This window comes from Mus musculus, chromosome 6 (genome assembly GCF_000001635.26).
Source record: "Mus musculus strain C57BL/6J chromosome 6, GRCm38.p6 C57BL/6J".
Classification (NCBI taxonomy): Eukaryota; Metazoa; Chordata; class Mammalia; order Rodentia; family Muridae; genus Mus; species Mus musculus.
In genome coordinates this window covers 124,487,765-124,512,323 of record NC_000072.6, presented here as the reverse complement: position 1 = coordinate 124,512,323, position 24,559 = coordinate 124,487,765, and the positions used below count along the sequence as shown (strand labels likewise).

General features: G+C 46.4%; 1 protein-coding gene and 1 long non-coding RNA gene across 2 annotated transcripts; one reads left to right on the top strand and one right to left on the bottom strand.

The window, feature by feature from the left end:
- Positions 1 to 1,680: 1,680 nt before the first annotated feature.
- On the bottom strand, positions 1,681 to 19,211 carry C1rl (complement component 1, r subcomponent-like). The gene is made up of 6 exons (NM_181344.5): positions 19,094 to 19,211; positions 18,281 to 18,509; positions 6,904 to 7,093; positions 5,331 to 5,432; positions 5,160 to 5,234; positions 1,681 to 3,976 (listed from the first exon to the last, which is right to left on the bottom strand). The coding sequence occupies exons 1-6, from the start codon at positions 19,171 to 19,173 to the stop codon at positions 3,204 to 3,206; spliced, it is 1,449 nt and encodes a 482-aa protein (NP_851989.3). The 5' UTR covers positions 19,174 to 19,211; the 3' UTR covers positions 1,681 to 3,203.
- Positions 17,922 to 20,171, top strand: Gm44096. The gene is made up of 3 exons (XR_003956364.1): positions 17,922 to 18,091; positions 18,189 to 18,533; positions 19,794 to 20,171. It is a non-coding gene; the product is annotated as a predicted gene, 44096 (long non-coding RNA).
- Positions 20,172 to 24,559: the final 4,388 nt, after the last annotated feature.

The window sequence follows — 24,559 nt, the reverse complement described above, 5'->3', positions numbered from 1 at the left end:
AGCCAAGGAGCTGGGGTTTCAATGCACAGGGTGAGGTGAAGAAGAACTGGGTTGAGGAGGGCACCGAGGTGTACAGGTGTGGATATGAGTGTGATGGAGTTGCAAGATCACAGGACACTAAAGCAAGGCTATGCTTTGAGCTCCCGCCTCCATCCTTGAACTCTGGCTTCCCAGTGAACTTAGATCTTGTTGAAGATAGGGCAGCTGCAGAGTGGAAGAAACATCTTTTCCTGGACATATGGTCAGCTCGAGTCTTCAGGGATACAACTACTTAGCGCTTCAAGCAAAGGGTGTGGCCGCAGAGGGAGAGTGACTCTTTCTTCTTAGAAGGGAAACCAGGTACCCGGGACAGCTGTGCTGTCCACAAGGACATGGTGTCCTGTTTAAAAAATTTGTTCCTGTCTCCACCAAAAAATTTATGGCACTTTGTTTTGTGGAGGCTTGGACTACAGAGCAGGCATGCCAGTTCCTGTAAGGTGTTCCTGATTAGAGAAAATGTTCCTCCCCTACTCGCTCTTCTCTCCCGACTTGTCCACGTATGGGATAATTCGTATTAGGGGTCAGCCTGTGAACTTAAAGGATCCACAACGATGGAGGCAGTCTCCCCTTGACAGTGACCTTGGCATGAGGCCGGAGAGCAGGCACACACAAGATGTGAAACGCACGGAGGTTTGGAAGATTTTCCCAGCACTGGGGCAGAAGCCTGAATGAAGGTAGTGGCTAGGAGAGAGGGAGGGGTGGGGAGGGCTTCCAAGATTTTATCAGGGTAAGATAAGGTCGGGAAAGACCAATGATGAGGGATAGGAAATGGACTAGATCAGAAGACAGAAGGAAGAGGAAATCTTGCCTAGTGAATTGCATGTTGGTATCCTAAGAAGTAGGTGTGTGTGTGTGTGTGTGTGTGTGTGTGTGTGTGTGTGTGTATGTGCATGGCTTGTTCATAACTGTGGCAGAAGGATCAGATGGAAGGGTGTGGTCCAAGAAAGCAAGTCAATTGAAAAATCTCATCTACATTGCTTCTAGGGATTCTGAGTTCTGTTCTGATGTCATGTGACTTGACCAAAAAAATATGCCAAACCTGGACCTTACCACCTCAGGTCCTGCCCCATTTCCATTTTGTTTAAACATACAAATAAAGTTTAGATCTGCATCTAGAGATAAAAATATTACATAGATATAGACAAATATATGTCTTTTGCTTTGTCTGTAAGAAAATATATAATTTTTATCAAAATAAAAAGTTCAATAAGAATGACATATGCTTACTACTTAAAATTTAGTCAGTAGAAAATAAGAGAAAATAATCAGTCAAAATCGCTCCACCCAAAATAACTTCTGCTTAGTATTCTTGGAATACTGTTACTTTTAACCTATTTTTAAAAATAATTTACTTATTTGTACTTTATGTTCATAAGTGTTTTGCCTGGGTGGATGCATGTGCACCTGTGCACGCAGTGTCTGTGGAGGCCAGAGAGGTTGTTGGAAACTCCAGACCTGGAGTTATAGACACATGTGAGCTATTTGTGTGTGTGTGTGTGTGTGTGTGTGTGTGTGTGTGTGTGTGTGTGTGTGTTTCCATTCCAGGGACCTCTGAGTCATCTCTCCAAACCCCTAGACTACTTTTAATAGTCTTTTGAATTGTGCATAGGGTTTAAAAAGTAGAATCAACCATATTTATATCCTGCCAACTATTTATTAATTTATTTGTTTATTTATTGGTTTTTAAGACAGGGTTTCCCTGTGTAGCCCTGGCTATCCTGGAACTGACTTTGTAGACCAGGCTGGCCTTGAACTTCCCGCAGTGCTAGGACTAAAGGCATAAGGCACCACTACTATGTTTTAATTTTTTGTTAACTTTGAAATGAGATCAAAGCTGGCCTTGAACTTATGATCCTTCTGCCTCAGCCTCCCGCGTGGCTGGGATTTTAGTGTGTATTATGGCTTAGCTTGGATGCTGCTGTTATTTCAAAGATAAATTTAACCTTTGACTTTAGAGCACGTTCATCTCAACACTAACCCCCTTCCTTTTCTCCCCTCTCTTTTATGGTATTCATTTTCTATTATCACTGAACTCGTGTGTTTTATTTTGTCTTTTAGTATAAATCACTCCAAATCTTCCCTACAAATTAAAGAGTTCATCTTCTCAGGCTCGCAATGCCCTGGGTGATGAGGGCCAGCAGGAAAGTGAGAGCTGGTGGTACAATCTTCATAGAAACAGGCCTTCCCAGGGATGGAGTCTGTACAGTGGTGGAGCCCGGAAGGTGAAATGGGTGCTCAGGCAGGTCTGCGGGGCAACTGGGAGGAATCCCGGAGACAGAGCATGCTGGGCAAACATGCTGGGATGAATGAAGCCTCAGTGGAGAACCAGCTTTGGAACTTCCACAAGCCACGGGATCTGTGGGAGCTTCCGTTTCCTCTTTGTGAGGCATGAATGACAGAAAACACACCCTCTGCCAACAGGGAGGGAGGACTGGATGAGACAACAGGCGATGCTCCTGGCTTACAGTAGATGTAAAATGGAATCGAGTATTGCCACGATTGTCTGGAGAAGCTGGGACAGGAGGCATATTTGAAGCTCATTGTAAGGGTTTTCAGAATATTTCAGAAACACAAGAGACCATGAGTAAATACAGAAGAAACCGTCCATAGCTGAGGTCGGGGAATTAAAAAAAGACACACATGGTGATGATGCAGGTGTACACGCTTGTAATCCCAGTGTTTGGGAGGCTGAAGCGGGAGCATTGCCGTGAGTTCAAGGCCAGCCTGGCTACAGAGTGAAATCCTGCCTTGAACAAACAAAAAGACATTCTGAGCAAAGGTTGCTTGGTATAAAACCCAGGAGAGCAGAAGGTTCTGTTTCTGATTTGGGACAGCGTGGTCTGGGGAGGCGGGGCTTTCTCTTGGCAGTGGGTTGCTGAATCAGTGACTTTTTTTTTTTTTTTTTTTGTTTAGTTTTTGATACAGGGTTTCTCTGTGTAGCCCTACCTGTCCTGGAACTCAATCTGTAGACCAGGCTGACCTGGAACTCAGAAATCCACCTGTCTCTGCCTCCCAAGTGCTGGGATTAAAGACTTGTGCCACCACTGCCCTGCTGAACCAGTGACTTAAATGGGGTCTCCCGGTTTCAAGTGGATCCTCACTCCTGCCCGTTCTTAGCAGGGACCTCCACAGCACTGGCTGGCCACTCCTCGGGCCCCCTGGGGTCAGTCTTTACCTTCAATCACCCTCTTAATCCAATCCATGTAGCTGAGCACTTTGGTGTAGAAGCCGTACCCCTTGCCACACCCGATGCCCCAGGATACAATGCCTGTGGCCACCCAGCGGAGAGCAAGATCGTCCCACACCACATAGACGCTGCCGCTGTCTCCCTGGCAGACACTGTTCACCTGCATCTCTTCCCCAACACAGAACATATTGTCAGAAAACACCTCAGTTCGCTGCCTCTGGTGGAGCCAGGCTTCACAGGCCTCCCTGGGAGCTACAGGCAGTTTTGAGTATTTCAACTTTGTTGTTAACCAGCCCATCTCCACACCAAACCCACTGACGTAACCCCACAGGCCGCTGTGGTAGAGGGTCTCGTTGTCCGGCAGACAGACTGGGAGGAGATTGGGCCCCAGAGGGACTCTCTGCTCAAGTTCCAGGAGAGCAATATCTCCATTGAAGTTGTGGGACTCATGTTGGCGGTAGTCTGGGTGAACCACGACCCTACGGACAGGATGGTTCCCGAGTTTCAGTAGCTCGTCTATGTCTGTGTGACCCAGAAACACTTCCACATTCTGGTTCCTTCTGAGATAGATGCTATCCTTGGGGTAGATGGTATGGGCAGCCGTCAGGATCCATCTGTCACCCAGCAGGGCTCCACCCCCACGACCATAGATGCTGGTGAAGGCTTGCCAGGGGAAGTTGCCCAGTTTAGCTCGGGAAGAACCAAAAGTGTTTGGGTTCTCAGCAAGGGGGACGACTGGTCTTCCACAGACTGCAAGTGAGGAGAGTGAGAAAAGAGATCAACAACCGTGAGAGATTAGATTAGAGACCCTCGAGGTGCTGTGGTCCCCGTGAGGAGGCTCCCAGGCCTGACTCTGCAGAGGGCCAGGGCGTTTCAAGCAGGTATACCACAAGTACTGATGTGAGCAGAGAATCAGTCCTGACACTATGTGGGCATAAATCCTGCAAGGACACTGGGGCCTTCCTGCCTGCGGCTTCAGACAATTTTGAGTCATTTCTTAACACTGATGGGGCTCTCTCTGGTCCGAGGTCTTGAGTGCCTTTTGTCTCTGTTTTCCATGTCACTCCCTCATTTGTAACATCTCCCATGCCATCGTCCCCCCAACCCCAGGCTTCCTTTCAGTGTTCCATGGGTCAGATTTTGTTGGGGATGGGCAGTGCTCTCATTTGAAAATATGGATTTTGACAGGCATGTTGGTGTATGGATGTAATCCTAGAATTTGGGAAACAGGCTGAAAAATCAGGAGTTCAGGATCACCCCTGGCTACACAGGGAGCTTGAGACCATCTTGGGGTGTATGAGAGTGTCTTAAAACAAAACAAAACAAGCTGGGCGGTGGTGGCGCACGCCTTTAATCCCAGCACTTGGGAGGCAGAGGCAGGCAGATTTCTGAGTTCGAGGCCAGCCTGGTCTACAAAGTGAGTTCCAGGACAGCCAGGGCTACACTGAGAAACCCTGTCTCAGAAACAAAACAAAACAAAACAAAACAGGAAGGAAGTGCTGTTATAAAGTGGATAACCCTGAAAGTATTTTCTATGGGGAGGAGTCAGGCATAAGAAGTCCTATACCGTATGAGATCGTCCAGAATGAACAAATCCACAGAGGTAGAAAGTAGATTAGTGATGGGGAGAGAGAGGTGGTGTGTGTGTGTGTGTGTGTGGTGTTGTTGGGGATTAAACTCAAGAACTTACGTATCTCAGGCAGGCGGTCTACCACAGAGCTTCCCCCAGTGACCCCTCTGAGACTTCTGGAGAATGAGGGGTGAGCTCCTATTTTCTGGGCCCTCTGACATCGGTTTCTTACAAGCCTTTTGCCTTCACCCCCCTTTCTTGTTCCAGGGTTTTCCTTTCACCCCGTGTCCCAGCCCTCCCAGTGACAGCGGAGGCCTGCTGGCATCTGGCCACCGCAACAGCACTAGGCAGGTAGCTACTCACCTGGCACGCATTCAGGAACCTCTCCTCCATCCTGTCTGTCCTTCCACTTCCACGAGGATGGGCAGCTAAGTGTCCCTGCAGAGCAGAAGGAGGGCAGCAAAGGATTGGGGGTGTCCAGGCCCCCATAGGATGGGTGCTCAGAAGGACTCAGAAGGTGGGGGGGGGGCTCACCTGTCTGGTCTGCCTTATAATAAGGATCTTGGCAGTGGTTCTGAATCTTGGGAGCTCCGGGTGTGGTGACAGCCTCGGTGTCCCCATTGGGTTGGTTCACAGCTATAGGGAAACAGCAGTTCTTAGGGCTGCTAAGCTTGCAAACTGGTGGTAACTCGGGGGTGGGGGGGAGTGAGGGGGCTAACTCTGGCCATGCCTATATGGCAAATGCACAAGTCTTAGCAAAATCCAAACTGTTTCTCACTGATTGTGTTTTTTAAGACTCCAAGAGCTTGAAAGCAACCATGAGAAGGGAGCCATGGAGAAGCTGGCCTTTCCAGACATAGCTGGTGAGAGTATTAATTAGCAAAACTTCTTTGGAGAGAAGTTAAACAACTTTAGAATTTAAAAATGGAAATGTGTTATAACCTAGCATTTACATTTCTAAGAATTTACCCTAAAGAAATTCTCACACCAGTGCTCAGAGATGTGCGTGTAAGGAGATACGCGGCCACAGTTGGTAGCATGAAAGGGCCCCCGGCCAACTCACTAAATGTCCATTACAGCCATCAAGAGAATATTGTGTGTTATTAAAGACATAAGGAGTCAGTGCTCTCCACATGTATGAGAGGCCGCCTTAAAGACATACTGAATTTGGGGCTGGAGAGATGGCTCAGCAGGGAAGAGCACTGGCTGCTCTTCCAGAGGATCCAGGTTCAGTTCCCAGCACCCGCATGGCAGTTTAGCACTCTAGCTTAGGTGATCTGATGCCTCTGCCTCTGTAGATACGAGGCAGGCACACACACACACATACACACACACACAGTGCACACACATACACGCAAGCAAAACACTCATATACACATAATAAAAAATAAGTAAGTCTAAAAAAAGACATCTTGGGCTGGAGAGATGGCTCAGTGGTTAGGTGCACTGACTGCTCTTCCAGAGGTTCTGAGTTCAATTCCCAGCAACCACACGGTGGCCCATCTGTAATGGGATCTGGTGCCCTCTTCTGGTGTGTCTGAAGACAGCAACAGTGTATACATATACATAAAATAAATAATTAAAAAAAAAGATATCTTGAACTTAAAAATGGCACCCTCAGAGCATTCTGTACACAGTGCAACACGCAGATGCCGTGGAGCTCCAAGGGTGTAGAGTGTCTTTAGGAGATTATCTGGTAGACAAAAAGCAGGGCTGTTTCTGGGAAGGGTTGTCAGCGATGAAGGCCAGACATCAGAGGAAGTCTTACTTCCCACGCCTTCATCTACAAGATATTTATTATGTGCAAATACTATTTTCTCAAACAGTGAGTCATTGTTTGAAAGTCTAGAATTCCACTCACTTACCTGGCTTTCTGATTTCTCCTCATCTGCCTGTAAGCTTTATAGGGCTTGTAACCTTACCTGGAATTAACGGCCGGAGCCAAGCAATGGCTGCCTCCTAACTGGGCTGCTCACTATTAAGGTCACAGCTGGGACAAGGATAGAGTCAGTTCAGGTATCCCCAATCCCCACCCGTCACTCATGCTTCCTCTCGGCCCTTCAAGGGGTCAGGGTCAAAGGTTCCTAACTTGAGGAGGGACCCTCACCTACAGCTTGGTAGAGAGCCAGGAAACCTTTGTGGAGGTGTGTGATTTTGCTCTTGGAGGACGAGTGTGCCTGGAAGGTCAGCCGCAGGCTCCTACCAGAAGATACAAACTCCCTGTGACCAGGAGGGTTCCCCAGAGGGGAACCTTGCCGCCCACACAGCCGGGTTGCATCTGTTCCTCCAGTTGAAATCTGAAAGAGGAAAGAGAGGACAGGAAGTGTGGGGCAAGTTGCCACAGGGTGCAAGGCCATGTCTGCCCTTGTTCCAGCTCTACAGGGAAGTGATACACTTTTGTGGAGCTCAGAAGTTGCTTATGTTGGGGGTCCTCTGAATTAGTTTTTGTCTCATTATTGACCCTCAAGTTTCTTCTGGAGTAACCATGTATCTGGCTTTCTCTTATGCCTGCTATAATTACCTTGTAAACCTTACTCTGCTTTCCGGATTATAAATCCCAAGAAAAGACTATATCTGCTTTGCCCAAAACCGAGTCCCTGATGCTTGTAGTAGACCCCTAGACCTTGGTAGGCCCCAGATCTTAGCGGAACTGAAGCCATGATGGAAGTCCTGCACAAGCCATCAAATTCAGCATGTAGTCAGCACCTTCTGCCAAATAAAAGTAAAGGCCTCGTCCATCTATGTCCACAGTTCTGGCGACATCTCTAAATGTAAAAAAGCCTTGCTTTTTGCCATCTATCAGTTTGCTTCTAGTTAACTGTTCTTGGTATCTGAAGTATGTCAACCCAGGATATGTCTGTGTGTGTGTGTGTGTGTGCGCATGTGTGCATGTGTGTGTGCTTAAAAGCTCACCCTGAGAAAGGCTTAAGGCTACGAGAAAGGCTTAAGGCTACACTGGGGTTCTGAATACCCAGGATAGTCACTGGGTGCCTAAGTAGGATTTTCTATTGGCTGAATTAGTCTTTTTTGGTGGGTGTAGTGGTTTGAATATGCTTGGCCCAGGGAGTGGCACTATTAGGAGGTATGGACTTGTTGGAGCAGGTGTGGCCTTGTTGAAGGAACTGTGTCACTGTGGGGGGTGGACTTTGAGACCCTCCTCCCAGCTGCCTGCAAAACAGTTTTATCCTATTTCCCTTTGGAACAAGACGTAGAACTCTCAGCTTCTCCAGCGCCATGACTGCCTGGACACTGCTGTGGTTCCCACCGTGATGAAAACTGACTAAACCTCTGATCCTGTAAGCCAGCTCCAATGAAATGTTTTTCTTTATAAGAGTTGCCTTGGTCATGGTGTCTTTTCATAGCCATGAAATTATTAACTAAAACAGTGTTTAACAGCAAAAAACTGGTTGAGAAACTAGACCTTCCAAATAAACTGAAAACCACCATCACCTCTGATGGTGAGATGTGGTTAGACTTACCAATATAAGCAAAATTTTGGTCTCTTACCCTCTGTCAGAAGAGTATCTCCTAGCTTCATATTTTTCCCCTAAGCAAAAGATACAGTTGAACTATTGCCCAGGTTTACAATAAAGATTCCTGGGTGTATGAGCAGAAATCAACCCCCCAGAACTGGCCCAACACCAACTTCTTTTTTTTTCCAACACCAACTTCTTATAATTGTTCAACTAACTAGTTCAGTTCCTCCCTGGCCTCAACCGCCAGATTAAACAATACCCAGTGACCTGGCAGGATAGGGGTCGGGGGCTAATATTAAGGAAAATTGCAGTCCATATTGCCTGGCTTGGAGAAACAGGTGTTTGGTGCCCTGCAACTGAGCCAACCCAGAGTGGGCAACTTATCTGGACCAGGTTGCCCCAAGGACTTAAAAATTCTCCAATCCTGTTTGATGAGACACTAAATGCTGTCCTTCTGTCCTTCCTTCAGAGGGATCCTGGGACTGTACTCTTAGAACATGTAAATGACCTCCTTCAAGTCTCTAAAACTAAATAAATGATGAAACAGGAGTTACAGACCTTGGGCTACACAGTGTCAGCGAAGAACACCCAACTTTGGACACCAGAGGCTACCTACCTTTCCTGGCTACCAGCTGAGGGAAGGCAAAAGGAGCCTGTTTCAGGGTAGACTGCCGCCATCCTTCACCTCCCAACTCCACAGACTAAAAGTCAGCTTCAAGAGATCCTAGGTGCAATTAGGTATTGCTACCTCTGGATACCGGAGTTTGCAGACAGAGCAAGGCCTCCATGCACCAGCAGGGGAGAGGGCATTGAGTCCTTAATCTGAACTGACACTAAACAAAAGGCATCTGAGGCTTTAAAAATTGCTGAGTTTCATTCCAGCCTTAGCACTCCCAGATGCCTCTAAACCTTTTCATCTGTTTGTCTATGAACAAAGACATTACAAAACAGTTTTAGGGGGCTGGAGAGATGGCTCAGTGGTTAAGAACACTGACTGCTCTTCTGAAAGTCCTGAGTTCAAATCCTAGCAACCACATGGTGGCTCACAACCATCCGTAATGAAATCTGATGCCTCCTTCTGGTGTGTCTGAAGACAGCTAGTGTATTTACATATAATAATGAATAAGTCTTAAAAAAATAGTTTGAACCCAAACTCTGAGACCATGGAAATGTTTTGTTTCATACCTGCCCAAACAAATGGACCCTGTAGTCATGGGATGGCCCACCTGTGTAAGAGCTGTGATAGCTACTGCTAGGTTAATGCCAACCAACTAACCAACCAACCAACCAACCAACCAACCAACCAACCAATCAACCAACCAACCATCAAAGTTAACTCTGGGTCAGGATCTTATATTCACAGTACCCCATGCAGTTTAATATCAGAACGCTGGCTGTCTAATGCCTGTGTGACCCAGTCCCAGGCCTATTCCTGGGCCACTTTCGAGTCCAGTTTGAGAAACCCACCGCTAGTCATCCTGCTATGTTCTTGCCTGATATCGACTTGTAGATACGTATCTATGACTGCCACAAGATGAAAAATGAAACCAGGTACGTGGGAGCTGTAGTAATTACTTTAACTGAAATGATTTGGGCCCAGACCAGGTTCTTCAGGCCAGAGAGCAGAACTGATCCATCTGACCCAGGCTCCCAGATGGGGAAAAGGAAAGCTCACCACTGTGCACATGGACAGCCACTGTGCTTTTACTATCATGCATGTCCATGGCATGATCTATAGAGAAAGAAGGTGTCTCACCACTGGGAGAAGGACATTAAAGGCAACGAGGAAATCCTGACCCTCCCGGAGGTTCTTTGACTTCCCCCGTGAGTTGGTATCCTCCACTGCCAAGGACATCGGAAAGATAACTTCCCTGAGGCAAGAGAAACTGGGTTGCTGATCTGGTTGCCTGACAGGCAAGTCGCTCTAAACAAGTGGGGCTTCTTGATATTCTGATGACACACACCTCAACCCAGTACTGCCAGTGACTCCATGGTACAACCAAGAGGACATAGAGGATGCAAAAAAGGACAGCTGGAACCCACAGGTTGATGGAGGACTCCAGAGGGAAGATCAAATTATGGAGCCATTAAAATTAAGTTTTCATCAGGTCTAGGCCCCTTCCACCCCCTGCCCGTTTTACTTCCCCCGAGTCTTATGTTTGGTATGAGTATTGGGGTCATGGTCCAATTCCCAGTGCCCTCAGACCTGGACTTGGGAATTGAGGAAGACAGATACTGGAGAGGCATCAGGATGTGACTACAGACCAGCATCTCGCCTTCATCCTGACATTTGCTCATGGATGCCCGCTTTAAAGGCTGTATTGAAAAAAAGACAAGGGAGTTTACCTTTTGATCCAGAGTTTACAATCTTATGCACGCCCTGTGGGTGGGCCCCCCTAGTTGCCAAGAGCAAGGGAGTTTCCACTGCAAAAACTGGGGTTGTGAAACAGAGGCTTCCTGGAAAATTCCTTAAGATTCTGGTTCTCTGGGAAACAGGGAAAACCTGGGGAGTCAGACTTTAATGCCACAGGAACGGATGCTAGGCAACAATTTAAACTTCCCCTCAAGTTTCCCAGACCTTTGGGTCCTACACATGCCAAGGTCCTAACCAACTTTCCTCTCCAAAGCATTTAAGACACCCAGGGCCAGAGGTTCCCCCCCCCCCCCAGCCCGCCCCCCTCCTGGAAGCCGAGGGATCTCCATCTCTATTTGCCACTCTTGATAAGGTCCACCACTTAATCATTCCCAGACAGAAATCGGCCAGGATTGCTGGTTATGCTTAGGCCCCCGGCCCCTGTATGCCAATAAGGATAGGAGCTAACCAGACTGCCATCAACCCATTGACTAACAAAACTCACTGTGACTGGGGGGCAGCTCAAATTGATGTCAGAGCACCCGCCAGATTCTGGAACTTGTCTAATAGCCAAAACCCTTTACCTGGATACTTGCCCTTATTCTGATGCCTGCTGTTTTCTGCCTTGCGGGTTAACTCATCTGTACAGCAGCAATTTAACTATGACCCGGAGACTACTTTGTGGGTGTGTACTAATGGGTTGACTAAGTGCGCCACTTCTAATGCATTCCAAACCCCCTTTTATGCATCTTAGCACACATTCTGTCTCCAGTTTATCCATATAATGGGAAAGCGGGGGGGGGGGGCGTGCATTTTGATATGGATCCTGTACTATTTGGTGGGGAGGGAGTGAGAAAGAGCAAGAACGAGATCGAGCAGTGTCTGTCTTCATTGCACTCCTGGTTAGAGCCGGCATACACACATCAGCCTTTATCATGGGAGATAAGCAAAACAAAACAAAACAAAACGTTGCACATGTCAAAGGGGAAAACTTTGAAAAGAAAAAGAAAGATACAAAATAATAATAATAATAATTGGTACCGGTCTCTGTTCTCTTGGTCCTTCTGGCTACATTGCTACTAGCAGTGGCTGGGCCTTTCATTCTTATTCTGATTAGATTAACAGGAGGGCGGCAGCAGCTTCAGCAGCACAGGCAATTTTGTCTCAATTTGGTAAAATTAGTGCAGTGGTCCTTAGGAGCAGGGTGAGACCATGATTTGACTCATTCACAAAAACCAGGTCCCCAGACCTTAGCGTAACTGACTCACGATCAAAGTACCATTGAGGCTGTCAAAGTCAGCACGTAGAGAGCACCCCTCCCCCAAACAAAACAAAGACCTAACCCATCAAAGTCCATAGTTCTGGGAACGTCTCTAGGAAAGTTTTGCTTTTTGGCGTCTGTAGTTGTGCTTCAGGCTAACTGCTCTTGTTAATTGAAATATGTCAACCTGAGATATATTGTGCTCATCCCGAGAAAGGCTCAGGGCTACACTGGGATCCTGGACACCCAGTGTAATAGCCAGCTGGCTAAGAAAGTTTCCATTAGCTTAAACCTGTATCGGTGGAGACCGCATAACAGTGCTCAGCACGGTGCCTTTAGTGCCCCAGGTTTGAATCAGAGTACACACACAGTAAGTTCCAAACTGTCACCTTTCACTTTCCTGAGTAACTTTCTACAGCCAAACATATGTGAAACAATAAGACCCGCTGTGAAGACAGCCTGAGCCTCATGCCCTTCCTCATGGGGTATCCTTCCCCTTGCTCTATCCACTCCACAGGACATCCTCAGTGTGTGGGAATCCAAAGACAAAATACACATGGCATGGTTATACTGGAGACTGGATATTCGTACTTAACTTAATAAAATTTTCCCTGTGCAGAAAGGGCTTATGACAGAATCCAGGACCTTGTGGATTCCAGGCAAGTGTTAGACTCCAGCCTTTGGTTTTTGGACCTCCCTACCCAGCCTGGAGTAGACTCAAACTTTTGTGTTACCCCACATTTCTTAGATGATGCTTCTGCTTCAGTCATACCCTTCTGGCCTCCTCCTCTTTTTCTTCTTTGACACTGTAAGACTGGCTTCAGATTTGTGGTCCTCTTGCCTCTGCCTTCTGAGGGCTGGGATTACAGATGTATAGTACCACATCTGGTTTATATCTTGGTTGTTTTATTTTAGGCAGGGTCTCATGATGTAGCCCAGGTTAGCCCAGAATTCAGTATGTAGCCCAGGCTACCACACTGGGCTTATTCTGGCATCTTGCCAATTCTCCATCCTTCCATTCTCTACACAACTTAAGTTTCTTTACGACGACATCATCTAGTCTGACTCTCTATGGTCACATTCACTGAGAAGTTGGCAGGAAAACATCTCTCCATCATTGAAAATTTCTTGCTCAGACATGCTCAATATTGATCTTTCAACATTAACAAATGGAATTCTTCACATTTAAAAGGCAGAAAGCACTTGAAACATCTCAATTGATTTGAGTATAAACTCTCTCTCCCCTTCTCTCCTTCCCTTATCTTTCCTTCTCTTCCTATCCACTTCCCCTTCCCTCCCTTCCTATTTTTTATGTTATGTTCGCTCTGTCTGCATGTGTGTGCTGTGTAGGTGTGTATGTGAGGCGCCCACTGAGGACAGAGCTCAGCTCAGGATGGCCTTTATTTCTCTTCACCTTATTTTTTTAAGCAGGGTCTTTCACTGAACCTGGAACTTGCCCTTTCAGTGAGGTTGGCTGGCCAGTGAGCTCCTGGGATCTACCCGTTTCCCTGCCATACCCCTTGAGTGCTGGGGTTGCAAGGGTGTGCCAGAATGCCTGGCTTTTGCATGGGTTGTGGGAATTTGAACTCAGGTCATTTTGCTTGTGCAGCAATGACTTTACCCTCTGAATTGTCTCCCAGCCATTTTTATTTTTCTTTGTTAGTTTTGAGTCAGTGTCTATGTAGCTCAGGCTAGTTTTGGTGTATAGCGGAGGCTGGCCTTGAATTCCTGATCTTCTTGTTTCTATTTCCTAAATTCTGGGATTATAGGAATGCACCATTGGGAACCTACAGTTTCCTTTTTATGTTTTCTCATGAACATCATGAACTGTCTGATAAATGAGATTACTCAGGCTTCTAACTAATAATGTAGAGTCAACATATAACTGAGAGCCATAAACTCTTATTAAAGTTAGATTTTGCTCTTAATCAAGTCCCTGTGGGACCTGGGACTGACTTTCTTTCTCTTCCTTCCTTCCTTCTTTCCTTCCTTCCTTCCTTCCTTCCTTCCTTCCTTCCTTTTTTTCTTTCTTTCCTTCTTTCTTTCATGTGTGTCTTACTCTAGAAGGAGAAAGGAAGAAGAAATCATATCCTTTTGAACTTGAATTCTTCAATGAAAAGGGAAGAGTTGTGGGTCATGGTGATGCACACCTTTAGTCCCAGCACTGGGGAAGCAGAGGCAGGTGGATCTCTGTGAATTTGAGGCTAGTCTGGTCTACAAAGCCAGTTCCCAGATAGCCAGGCCTAAACAGAGGAATTCTGTCTTAAAAAAACAAATCAAATCGAAACAAAACAAAATAAAACAGAGTGGCAGTAGAATTTAATCTAGGATTAAAATTATCCATGACTAAAGAGGAAGTGGGCTCATAGCAGGTGTTCAGTTGACACAGGCCAAACTGAATATAGCCACGGCCAGTTAAACTGGAAACCATAAGAACATGCTTTTAGGGGATGAGGCTTTTGCTCAGTGGTAGAGTGCTTGCCCAGCATGGGAGAGGCCCTGGTTTAGAGCCCCAGTACTGCCCACCCCAAGGATTTAGCATCAGAACCCGTGCTTGCATCCATCCGTGTGCTCTTATCTCTTTTCCTACTTCAAACTCCCTCTAAGATGAGCATCCAAGGGCAGAAAGAGTGAAAGGAGATGACGCCTTAGAACAAGAGGAAGCCAGGGCACAGGTTGGCAAGGAGAACTGAATTTGAAAAGGTGCAAACCAGCACACAGCCTGTGGGGTTCTCACCATTGACCAGTGCAAAGTTTCAGGGTTTGGCAGAACCAAGACCCTTTCAGGGGAAAAGGCTGACCAGAGGCCAACAGACAGGAAGCCTGGGCGGGAAGACCTCAAGATGCTTTATCCTGCATCTCCACCCTCCACGAGCAGGCAGCTCTTGCTGACACACTTTGGTAGAAGATGTGAACTTAAACCAGAAACCCTGGATTGAGGTCCCCAGCTACATGTGACAGAGGTGGTAAAGTCCAGCACTCAAACCAGAGGAATCGAGTGAACATTGAGCACTGAGAAGTGGGCATCTTCCAACTGAGCACTGAGAAGTGGGCATCTTCCAACTGAGCACTGAGAAGTGGGCATCTTCCAACCGAACACTAAGAAGCATCCTACTTCTTGATCCCTAGACCCAGCTTGTTTCCAGAATGCTGGGAGCCCTGAGGGAGAAACTGGAGGGGACCTTGCTGGGAGCCCTGAGGGAGAAACTGGAGGGGACCTTGCTGTCCCAAACAAAAGATGTCTATATGCTCACATTTTGGGAGGTCCCCAAGACACCTCTAGGTCACCCTGTTAATGCTGTGTGCTATGATCTGGCTATTTAAAAGCTCTATGAAGTTCAGTTGCAGTGTGGGATAGTGGTGGTGCACGCCTTTAATCCCAGAACTTGGGAGGCAGAGGCAGGCGGATTTCTGAGTTTGGGGCCATCCTGATCTACAAAGTGAGTTCCAGGACAGCCAGGGCTATACAGAGAAAAACCCTGGCTTGGGGGGAAAAAAAAACCAAAAAACAAACAAACAAACCAACAACAAACAAAAAAGAAAAACAAAACAAAACCCCAAACAAACAAACAAACCAACAACAAAAAAGAAAAACAAAACAAAACCCCAAACAAACAAACAAACAAACAAAAACAAAACAAAAAAAGATAGATAGAAAGAAAAGAGAAAAAGTTAGATGATAGTGCTTAGAGGTGGGTCTCTGGAGAGGTAATTGATTTATTTGTGCCTTTATTTTGGGAGTGGGTTGACTACTACAGAAGTGAGTTCCTAAAGGAAAGGATGACTTAGGCCATTTTTCCCCTTGCTCTTGTGTGCTTGCTTGCCACCATGTTACGACAACAAAGCCCGTTCTCTCCCCACCAGCACTATCCTCTGGGATATCCCAGTCTCCAGACTGTGAGCAAAAAAAGTTCCATTGTTTGTAAATTATCTGACCTATGGCAGTGTGTTACAGCAGCAGAAAAGGAACTGAGATACCGTTTTCATACCCATCATTCGTCAGACTGTAGCTATTCATATAGCACTTTAAATAAGAAGCTTTGTGTTTTAATCTTAAATATGAATGTTCAGGCAAGTATTATGAGATGTTGCAAGAAAGTGTCTCAGATAAAAATCAGAGGTGGAGACAGGCAAACATGAAATAGCCTCGGATAAAACAGCAATAGTGCAGAAAGCAGAAGAAACATTTAAGACTAATCCCCACGATAGAGGAACAAGTAGATGTTGCACATGTACGGTAAGAACCACATATTTAGAAAGAATGAGTTCTTATGAAGAAATTATCAAGCAAAAAGTTTGAATATAAATACGAAGAAATTGGGGGTAGAAGTGTAGTTCAGTGAAGAATGTGTGTCAGCATGTGTGAGGCTCTGGGTCAATTCCTGGCATCACAAAAAAAGAAAGGCAAAGAAATATTCTAGAAAGTGGAGCAAAGGGTCAAGGAGTTGATAACCAGAATAGAACAGAGAACTAGAGAACCAGTCCACTACGTACGATTGCTAACACACAAGAGAGATTAGTGGCTCAAACCACCTGTAACTACAGCTCCAGGGAATCCCGTGTCCTCTTCTGGCTTCCACTGACACTTGCCAGCACATGTAAAAACACACACATTCCCAGAATTAAAGGACTAGGTTAAAAGTATCTTAATTTAAAGACCACACACAATGAGTAAAACGCCATCTGTGAAAGTTCAGAACACTGGAATAAGGAAAATATTTACAAAGCCCTAGGTAGGAAAACAGAAGAATGAAAATGCTAGTAGCATCAGACTTTTAAACAACACTAGAGATAGAAGACAATGTCATCAACATTCTGGAAGCAAATGATTTCAAAACTGGATTATTATACCCAGATAAACTGTCCACTGGCAATGAGTGACCAACTAATCCACCTAGGCTGCCTAGAATTTAACATATCCTTTCTAAGGAGTCATTACTGGAGAATGACTGGCAAGCCAACAAGCTAAAGAAAGTAAATGTAATTAACCTATATCATGTGCTCAGACATGAATGCTTCCAAGTCCTAACTGTCAATAATAAATATTGGTTTGTAAAAGAATTGCTAATGGGAGAATGAGTGAGGGGAACTGTGGGTTGTGAAGGTCTCACAGCTGGAGCCAGCACCAACCCTCTATGCTGGAAGTTTAAAGGAAAATTAGACAAATATTAAAAACTGCATAGTAGAATAAGCATATCATTTGTACATATGGAGGTAAATACCATTGCAGATAGCTACTCTGTAAATGATTGCCCTTGGGGTAGGTTGAGCTATTGTTTTTCATTACAATCTCTGGAGGACTCTTTGTTGATGTTGTTTGTTTGTTTTTTGCTTTGTTTTGTTTTGGTTTGGTTTTTTGGTTTTGCCCTGGCTGTCCTGGAACTCACTCTGTAGTTTCTGCCTTGAACTCAGAAATCTGCCTGCCTCTGCCTCCCAAGTGCTGGAATTAAAGGTGTGTGCCACCACTGCCTGGCTGGGGTTTTTTTTTTTTTTTTTAATTCCTCTTCCTTCCCCACCTTCCTCCATAAAAGGAATTGGATCTAGGGTCTTGGCACATATTTTACTAATGAGCTGTATTCCTAGCCCTTTAGAATTTTTTAAAAAAGTCTTTAAATAAGATTTATAACCTAAGCACTCAGAAGGTTGAGGCAGGAGAACTGTGAGTTCAAAGGTAGCCTGGGTAACTTACTTTTTGTTGAGACAATGTAGCTCAAGCTGGCTGTGAACTTGTTTTGTATAGTTCAGGCTGGCTCTTCCTGACTTAACCTTTTAAGTTTTGGGATAACATGTCTCACTGACCACATCTGGCTAAGATTCTGATTTTTAAAAATTATATGCATATCTTACTTTGATATAAATAAAATTTAACTCAAAAGATAACATACTATGATTTAAAAGAACTCTTATTTTGAATAATGCCCTTGCTGTGATTTTGTGGCCTCTCATCCCAGGTGAACTTGATCGGTCTTCACTTGTTCTTCTGAGGGTGAACATTTGTCATTAATTACATCCAGTTTCCTAACTCAGTAGAGAAAGCACTCAACAAGGTCTAGCTAGGGAGGGTGAGATCCCGGGCCTTTGACAAGATTGTAGAGCAACAATATTTATGTGTCTCTTTGTAAGCTCTCAAAACTCAGGCTCTGCCCCGCAGCCGCCTTCTCTCAGAGCTTGGTGGGTCCCTGCGGATGCCTTGGTGGAACCCTTGGTGAGTTGCCAGGGACGGGTGGGAGGCTGTATACTGAGTGATCAGGCTGTAGCTAGGCCCTAGATCCTCTGACTTGGACACCTTATCTCTTCTCTAGATGGGTGGTTCAGAGCAGAGCTATCACCCACTGCCCATGGGAGGCTCCCTCCCCAGAGCCCCTGCAGCTCTCCACCCCCTTGTCCAGCTCACTGTGACAGAGTCGCCTTCACAGTCTGGGGATGGCTCCAGATCAAAGTCCTGGAAGGTCAGCCTCACAGCAAACCCCTCTGGAGCCTCGATGTCAGTGTGGCTCTCCTGGCCTTTGAGATATGGCTCTGGGTATCCAGGGGATGTCAGTTGCTGTGGTGACTGCTGGGCCAAAAGCACAGAGGCCTGTGTGGGGCAAGTATGGAGGATTCCCCAAAGGAGCCACCAGCACCTGTGAGTGAGCAGGGAAGACAAGGTGAGGTTATACAGCTCTACCAGAGGCTGTGTGTGTATGTTCTGTTGTGGCCAGAGATGATAAAGGCTCCGGAGGCTTAGGGACTAGCAGTTGTGTCCGTGGCCCCAGAGTGTTGGGCACTTCTGGATACCACTTTCCTGAACCGAGTCTGTGTAGGTTCCTATCTGGATTCCTCTGTAGCCCGATCTCCAAGACTGCGGGGTTTCTATCCTATGAAGACATTATTATGGCTCCTTTTCCTTTGTGAGTCTAACCCAGATGGCTTCCTGCCTCAGCCTTTCCTAACCCCCTCCTGGAGTACAAGTTAGGGTCATTTAAATAATTCCTGGCTCAGAGCACTGAACAGGCAAATTCAGTTAGTTCCCTCTGGGTCATCTGTCTACCCTCCGCCCCTCCCTGCCCCCCCACCCGGCCGTGTGTGTGTGTGTGTGTGTGTGTGTGTGTGTGTGTGTGTGTGTGTGTGTGTGTGTGTATACTTATGTAACCCCATGTCCTGCCTTCCTCCCTTCCTTTCTCCCAGCCCCTTTCTTTCTCCAGGGCCCTCTATGGTGCAAACTCACATCTTGCTCATGCAGCTTGTGGTGGGAGAACTCCATAGGCTGTTCTCCAGCTCTGGGACCAGGCCTCTGAACCCTGACATCTGGAACTGGCTAGAGTGCTTGGCTCAGGCCAGGGAGTAGGAGGTGGGGCTAGAGGAGGCCCTTTAGGGAGAAGGCAGAAGTTACTGGAAATGAGTTGAGACTCTGGGTGCAGGTCTGCCACCTGCTGACAGACTCAGGAATAGCTCTCACCATAATTGAAAGGAAAGACCTTTAAAACACGTGAGAGAGCAGAGTATGTGCACATGTACACATATGTACACATGACCTTTGGCTCTTTGCTTTTTTTTAGGGGGATGGGAGCTGAGATAGTCTTGCAAAACCTGGACTGGGCCTCCAGCTTGCTATTAGTGGAGGCTCTGCCTCCTCTCTAGCATTAGAATTACACCACACCTAGATCTTGGTTGTATTTTTGAAACAGGGTCTCACTTTGTAGCCCAGGCTGTCCTAGAACTCACTCTGCAGACTAGACTGGGCTCCAAATCATGCCAATCCTGCCGCCTTAGCCTCCAGAGGGCTGGGATCACAAGGACTTGCATACCCAGTTCTTCTGGAATATTATTAACTATATGTTTGTATCGTGGCTTGTGTGACACTTCTTATGACTCTACTGCTGCCTTTAATGAACTAATCTCTCCTCCCCCCTCATTTACCCCAGCAGTCTGCCTCTTGGAGAACTTGAAGTGTGTGACTCAAGAACCCCCGAGTCTTTCTTTCCTCTCCTTCTTGGTCAAGAACCAGTGAGTTCGGGCTGGAGAGATGGCTCAGCGGTTAAGAGCACTGACTGCTCTTCCGGAGGTCCTGAGTTCAAATCCCAGCAACCAGATGGTGGCTCACAACCATCCTTAATGAAATCTGACGCCCTCTTCTGGTGTGTCTAAAGACAGCTACAGTGTACTTACATATAATAGTAAATACATTTTTGGGCCGGAGCGAGCAGAGGTCTTGAGTTCAATTCCCATCGACCTCATGATGGCTCACAACCATCTGTGCACTCATATACATAAAATAAATAATAAATCTTTTTTTAAAAAAAGAAGGGGTGAGTTCATGCATTTTGTCATTTTGAGTCCCTACCACAACATCTGGAGGCTCCTCATATAGCAGGCTGTGGTCCATCCCCAGGAATCTCTGAATCCCTCGGGACTCACCTCAGCTGTCAACCCAAGCTGTAAGGTTAATCATATCAGGAGTCACAGCGTGAGTGAGAGGATTTTTCCCTGCACCCCCTGCCAAGGGAAGACACACACCCGTGGCTTGGTGAGCGTGGGAGGGTTAAGGATGCAGAGGTGAGCATGGGGGTGGTTAGGGAGCACAGGCAGAGGTGAGTGTGGGAGGGTTAGGGAGCACTGCAGAGGTGAGCATGGGGAGGTTAAGGATGCAGAGGTGAGCATGGGGGTGGTTAGGGAGCACTGCAGAGGTGAGTGTGAGAGGGTTAGGGAGCACTGCAGAGGTGAGCATGGGGAGGTTAGGGAGCATAGGCAGAGGTGAGTGTGGGAGGGTTAGGGAACACATGACGAGGTGAGTGTGTTAGGGAACACGTGCAGACATGGCTTGTCTAGTTCTTAGGAGGCAGGTGTGCAGAAGGATTTGCATTCTAGACTCACACACCAATCTGAGAAGAGCGAGTTGCTTCTTCCGTCTTGCATGTGGTCGTGTGGTTTCATTACACACAAAGTATGGTTTGAATGAGGATGGTTCCCGATAGTGGAAGAGACTGTGGCCTTGTTGGAGGAGGTGTGTCACTGGGAGTGTGCTGTGGGGTTTCAAAAGCCCACATCAGGCCCAGTCAGGATTTCTCTCTGCCTGGCACTTGTGGTGCACTTGAGAGCTCAGGTACTTCTCCAGCCCCATGTCTGCATGCCAGCATGCTCCCCTCCGTGATGATAACGGACTAACCCTCTGAAACTGTAAGCCAGCCCCCAACTCAACACTCTCTTCTATCAGTTTCTTCGGCCATGGTGTCTCCTCACAGCAATGGAACAGCAACTAAGACAAATGCATTCAGTGTCTTTGGTTTCTGCAGACTTAAAAAGATTAGGAGAGCCAGGCAGTGGTGTGCACACCTTTAATTTCAGCAGGTGAATCTCTTTGAGTCCGAGGCCAGCCTGGTCTACAGAGTGAGTCTCAAAAAAAAAATCAAACCAAACCAAAACACAACACAACAAAACTTAACAAAACAACAAAATGAGAGCAGCCCTGGTCCACACCTTTGAGGGAAAAGTGGAGACTGAGGAGCATACACAGTTTCCCAATCACAATTTTGAGACACAATCTACCGCTGTGGCATGTTCTGACCCTACACACCCTGGGGAGGAGTGGGAGGAGTGGGAGGAGTGGGAGGAGTGGGAGGAGTGGGAGGAGTGGGAGGAGTGGGAGGAGTGGACCCCTCTGGCTGAGCTCCCAAGGACCACTGAAACCTGTTTCCTCCTCTACCTACTAGGGTCACCCAGAGTTCCTGGGAAGCCAGAGGTCACTCTTATCCACAGGGTGAGCAGTCATTTTAGTCCATGACCAACTTGTCAGAAAGGAAACAGCAATGATTCAGCTAAGGTGAGGAATCCTGCAGTAGCTGGCCTGGTCTTTATCCTTGACAGTCTGCAGGGGCCAATCTGTACTCTATTTCTGAGCTCTGGTCATTCGTTAACAGAGGAAGAAACCTGAATCTGAGTGTCCAGGCTAGACCCTCTGTCAAACTGTCCCTGGAGATCTTCTGGAGAAGAGAAAGAGAGGGCTTTAAAAGTAGACTCCTGGGCAGGAGCCGGACCACAGCTCTGTCTTGCATGGGACTAGCAGGTATTTAGGACACACTGTTCTGGCTTAAACTGGACTGAGGAGTGTCCTGGGACAGGAGAGCTTTTGATTTTGTTTGTTTGTTTTTAAAGGTTTATTTATTTATTTTATATATGTGAGTACACTGTCACTCTCTTCAGACACACCAGAAGAGGGCATCAGATCCCATTACAGATAATTGTAAATCACCATGTGGTTGCTGGGAATTGAACTCAGGACCCCTGGTTAAAAAGACACGGGGAGACAGAGGAGAAAGAGACGGAAAGTCCAGGGCTGGTGTATGCTGGTCCCCATGGTGGGAATCGAACCTGAGTAGGAGGGTCCACTTTACTCCCACCCTGATGTGAAGGCCGAAGTTTGCATTTGGGTAAAGGGGAGGAAGCCTCCAGGGACTTGGGACTGGAGAGGGAGCATGGCGGCTGTGTGTAGCTGGTGACTACAGGCCCTGTGGTCTGAGGATGGGCGACCAAGTTCCTGGCCTGTCTTCATCACTGCTTCAGAGATGACACTGTGGGGTGGTCACATCTGTCCATGGGTGGCAGCGGGGAATGTCAGTGTGGACTCGGAGCTGTGGGAGCATATCTGAAGTGAGGTAGCCTGTTACATCCTGAATTTACTATCCTTCACCACTAGGGCCTTTTAACTTTCTTTTGTACACAAGGTCTCTCATAGCCCAGGTTAGCCTCAAACCCAATATGTAGCTGAGGATGGCCTCCACTTTCTAAGTCCTAGTAGTAACTGGTGTGCACCCTATGCTCAGTTTATGCTGTGCTGGGGACTGAACTCATGGCCTTCTGTATGCTTTAGGTACATTACCCACTGAGCTACATCTCTGGCTCACCTGAGGCTTCCCCCTCACCATTGCCACCACGATGGAATGCAATTGATTGCATTGCAAGATGAAACAAACACTTCTTTAAGTTGCTTTTACTAGATCTCCTAGCAGAACAAAGAGGAAATAACTAATATATAACCCCAAGTTACTCAAATGTAAGGAATGAGAAACACAAACTATGTTTATGAGAAAACTTAATTTACAGAGCAGAGCTAGTTTTATGTCAACTTGACACCAGCTAGAGTTGGTTTGGAAGAGGGAACTTCAATTGGGAAAATTTTCATACATTTTCTTGATTGATGTGGGCAGGCCCAGTTAACCGTGCCACCAATGGGTGGTTGGTCCTGGGTGCTGTAAAAAAAAAAAAAAAAAAAAAAAAAAAAAAAAAAAAAAAGTCAGACTGAGCTAGCCAATAAGCAGCACGGCTCCATGGCCTCTACATCAGATTCTGCATCAGACTCCCTGCCCTCACTTCCTTTGATGATGGACTTCCGTGTGGAAACCTAAGCAAAATAAAACCTTTTTCCTCTAAGTTGTTTACAGTCATAGTATTTCATCACAGCGATAGAAACCTGACTAAGATGCAGAGACAGTCTTTCAAAATGACACAGATGTTGGAAACATGGCATATAAAGATGCAAGAAAAAAATACATTTACAATAAGGAGGAAAGGTGGGAATAGTATTAAAACTTTAACAGTAACTAAAAGTAGATCAGAAGACATGCCCACTGCTACTGTGGGGTCTTCACCACCAATAACTATCACCATGACCAAATGGATAGTTTCTCCAGAGTACACACACCAACCAGTGACACTTGGATGCACCTAACTCAGAAGAATTGACTTGTTTGGTAAGTCAAGTTTCCACAGATACTATAAAGAATGGCACACAGTTCAATTTTGCAGTTGTTTGTTTATTTGGTTTGTTTTTTGAGACAGGGTCTCATATAACCCAGGCTGGCTTTGAACTGACTATATAGCTGCCTTAGTTAATTGTCCTGTTTTAAAATACCCCCAACAAAAGCATTTTAGGAGAGAAGGGTTTACTTTGGCTCAAGGAAACAAACCCTCATGATAAGAAAGTCAAGACAGTAAATGCCCGAGACAGCGGTTCACATCCTATAAACAATTGGGAAGCAGACAACATCAAATGCTAGTGTTCAGCTAACTTTCTTCTTTTCATACAGTCTAGGACCAGAGTCCATTTTTAGGGTGGGTCTGTCTTAGTTAATTTTCTACTATGATAAGACACCACTAACCAAGGCAATTTATAATGAAAGTTGGGGCTTGCAGTTTCAGAGGGTCTGGGTCCATGACCACCATGGTGGGGAACATAGCAGCAGGCAGGCAGGCAGACAGGCAGGCAGACAGGCAGGCATGGTGTTGGAGCAGTAGCTGAGAGCTCCTGTCCTGAGATGCAACTTCAAGGCAGAGAGAGATAACTGGGAATAGCATGAGCTTTCGAAATCTCAAAGCTGGTCCCCAGTGACACATCTTTTCCAACAAGACCACCTCCCAGGCCTTCCCAAACAGTTCCACCAACTGGGGACCAAGTATTCAAATATCTGTCAACACAGATCATTCTCATTCAAACTCCCACAAGATCTCCCCACCTTAATAAACGTAAACAACGTAATTCCTCACAGGCATGGCCAGAGGCTAAATATCTACCACAGGTGTGCCTAGAGGCTTGTCTCCTGCGTGACTTCAAAGCTCAAGTTGACAACTGAGAGTAACCATCACAGTAGCCCAAGAGGACGAGCCTCCTGCCTCCAATCACCAAATGCTGCAGTTACAG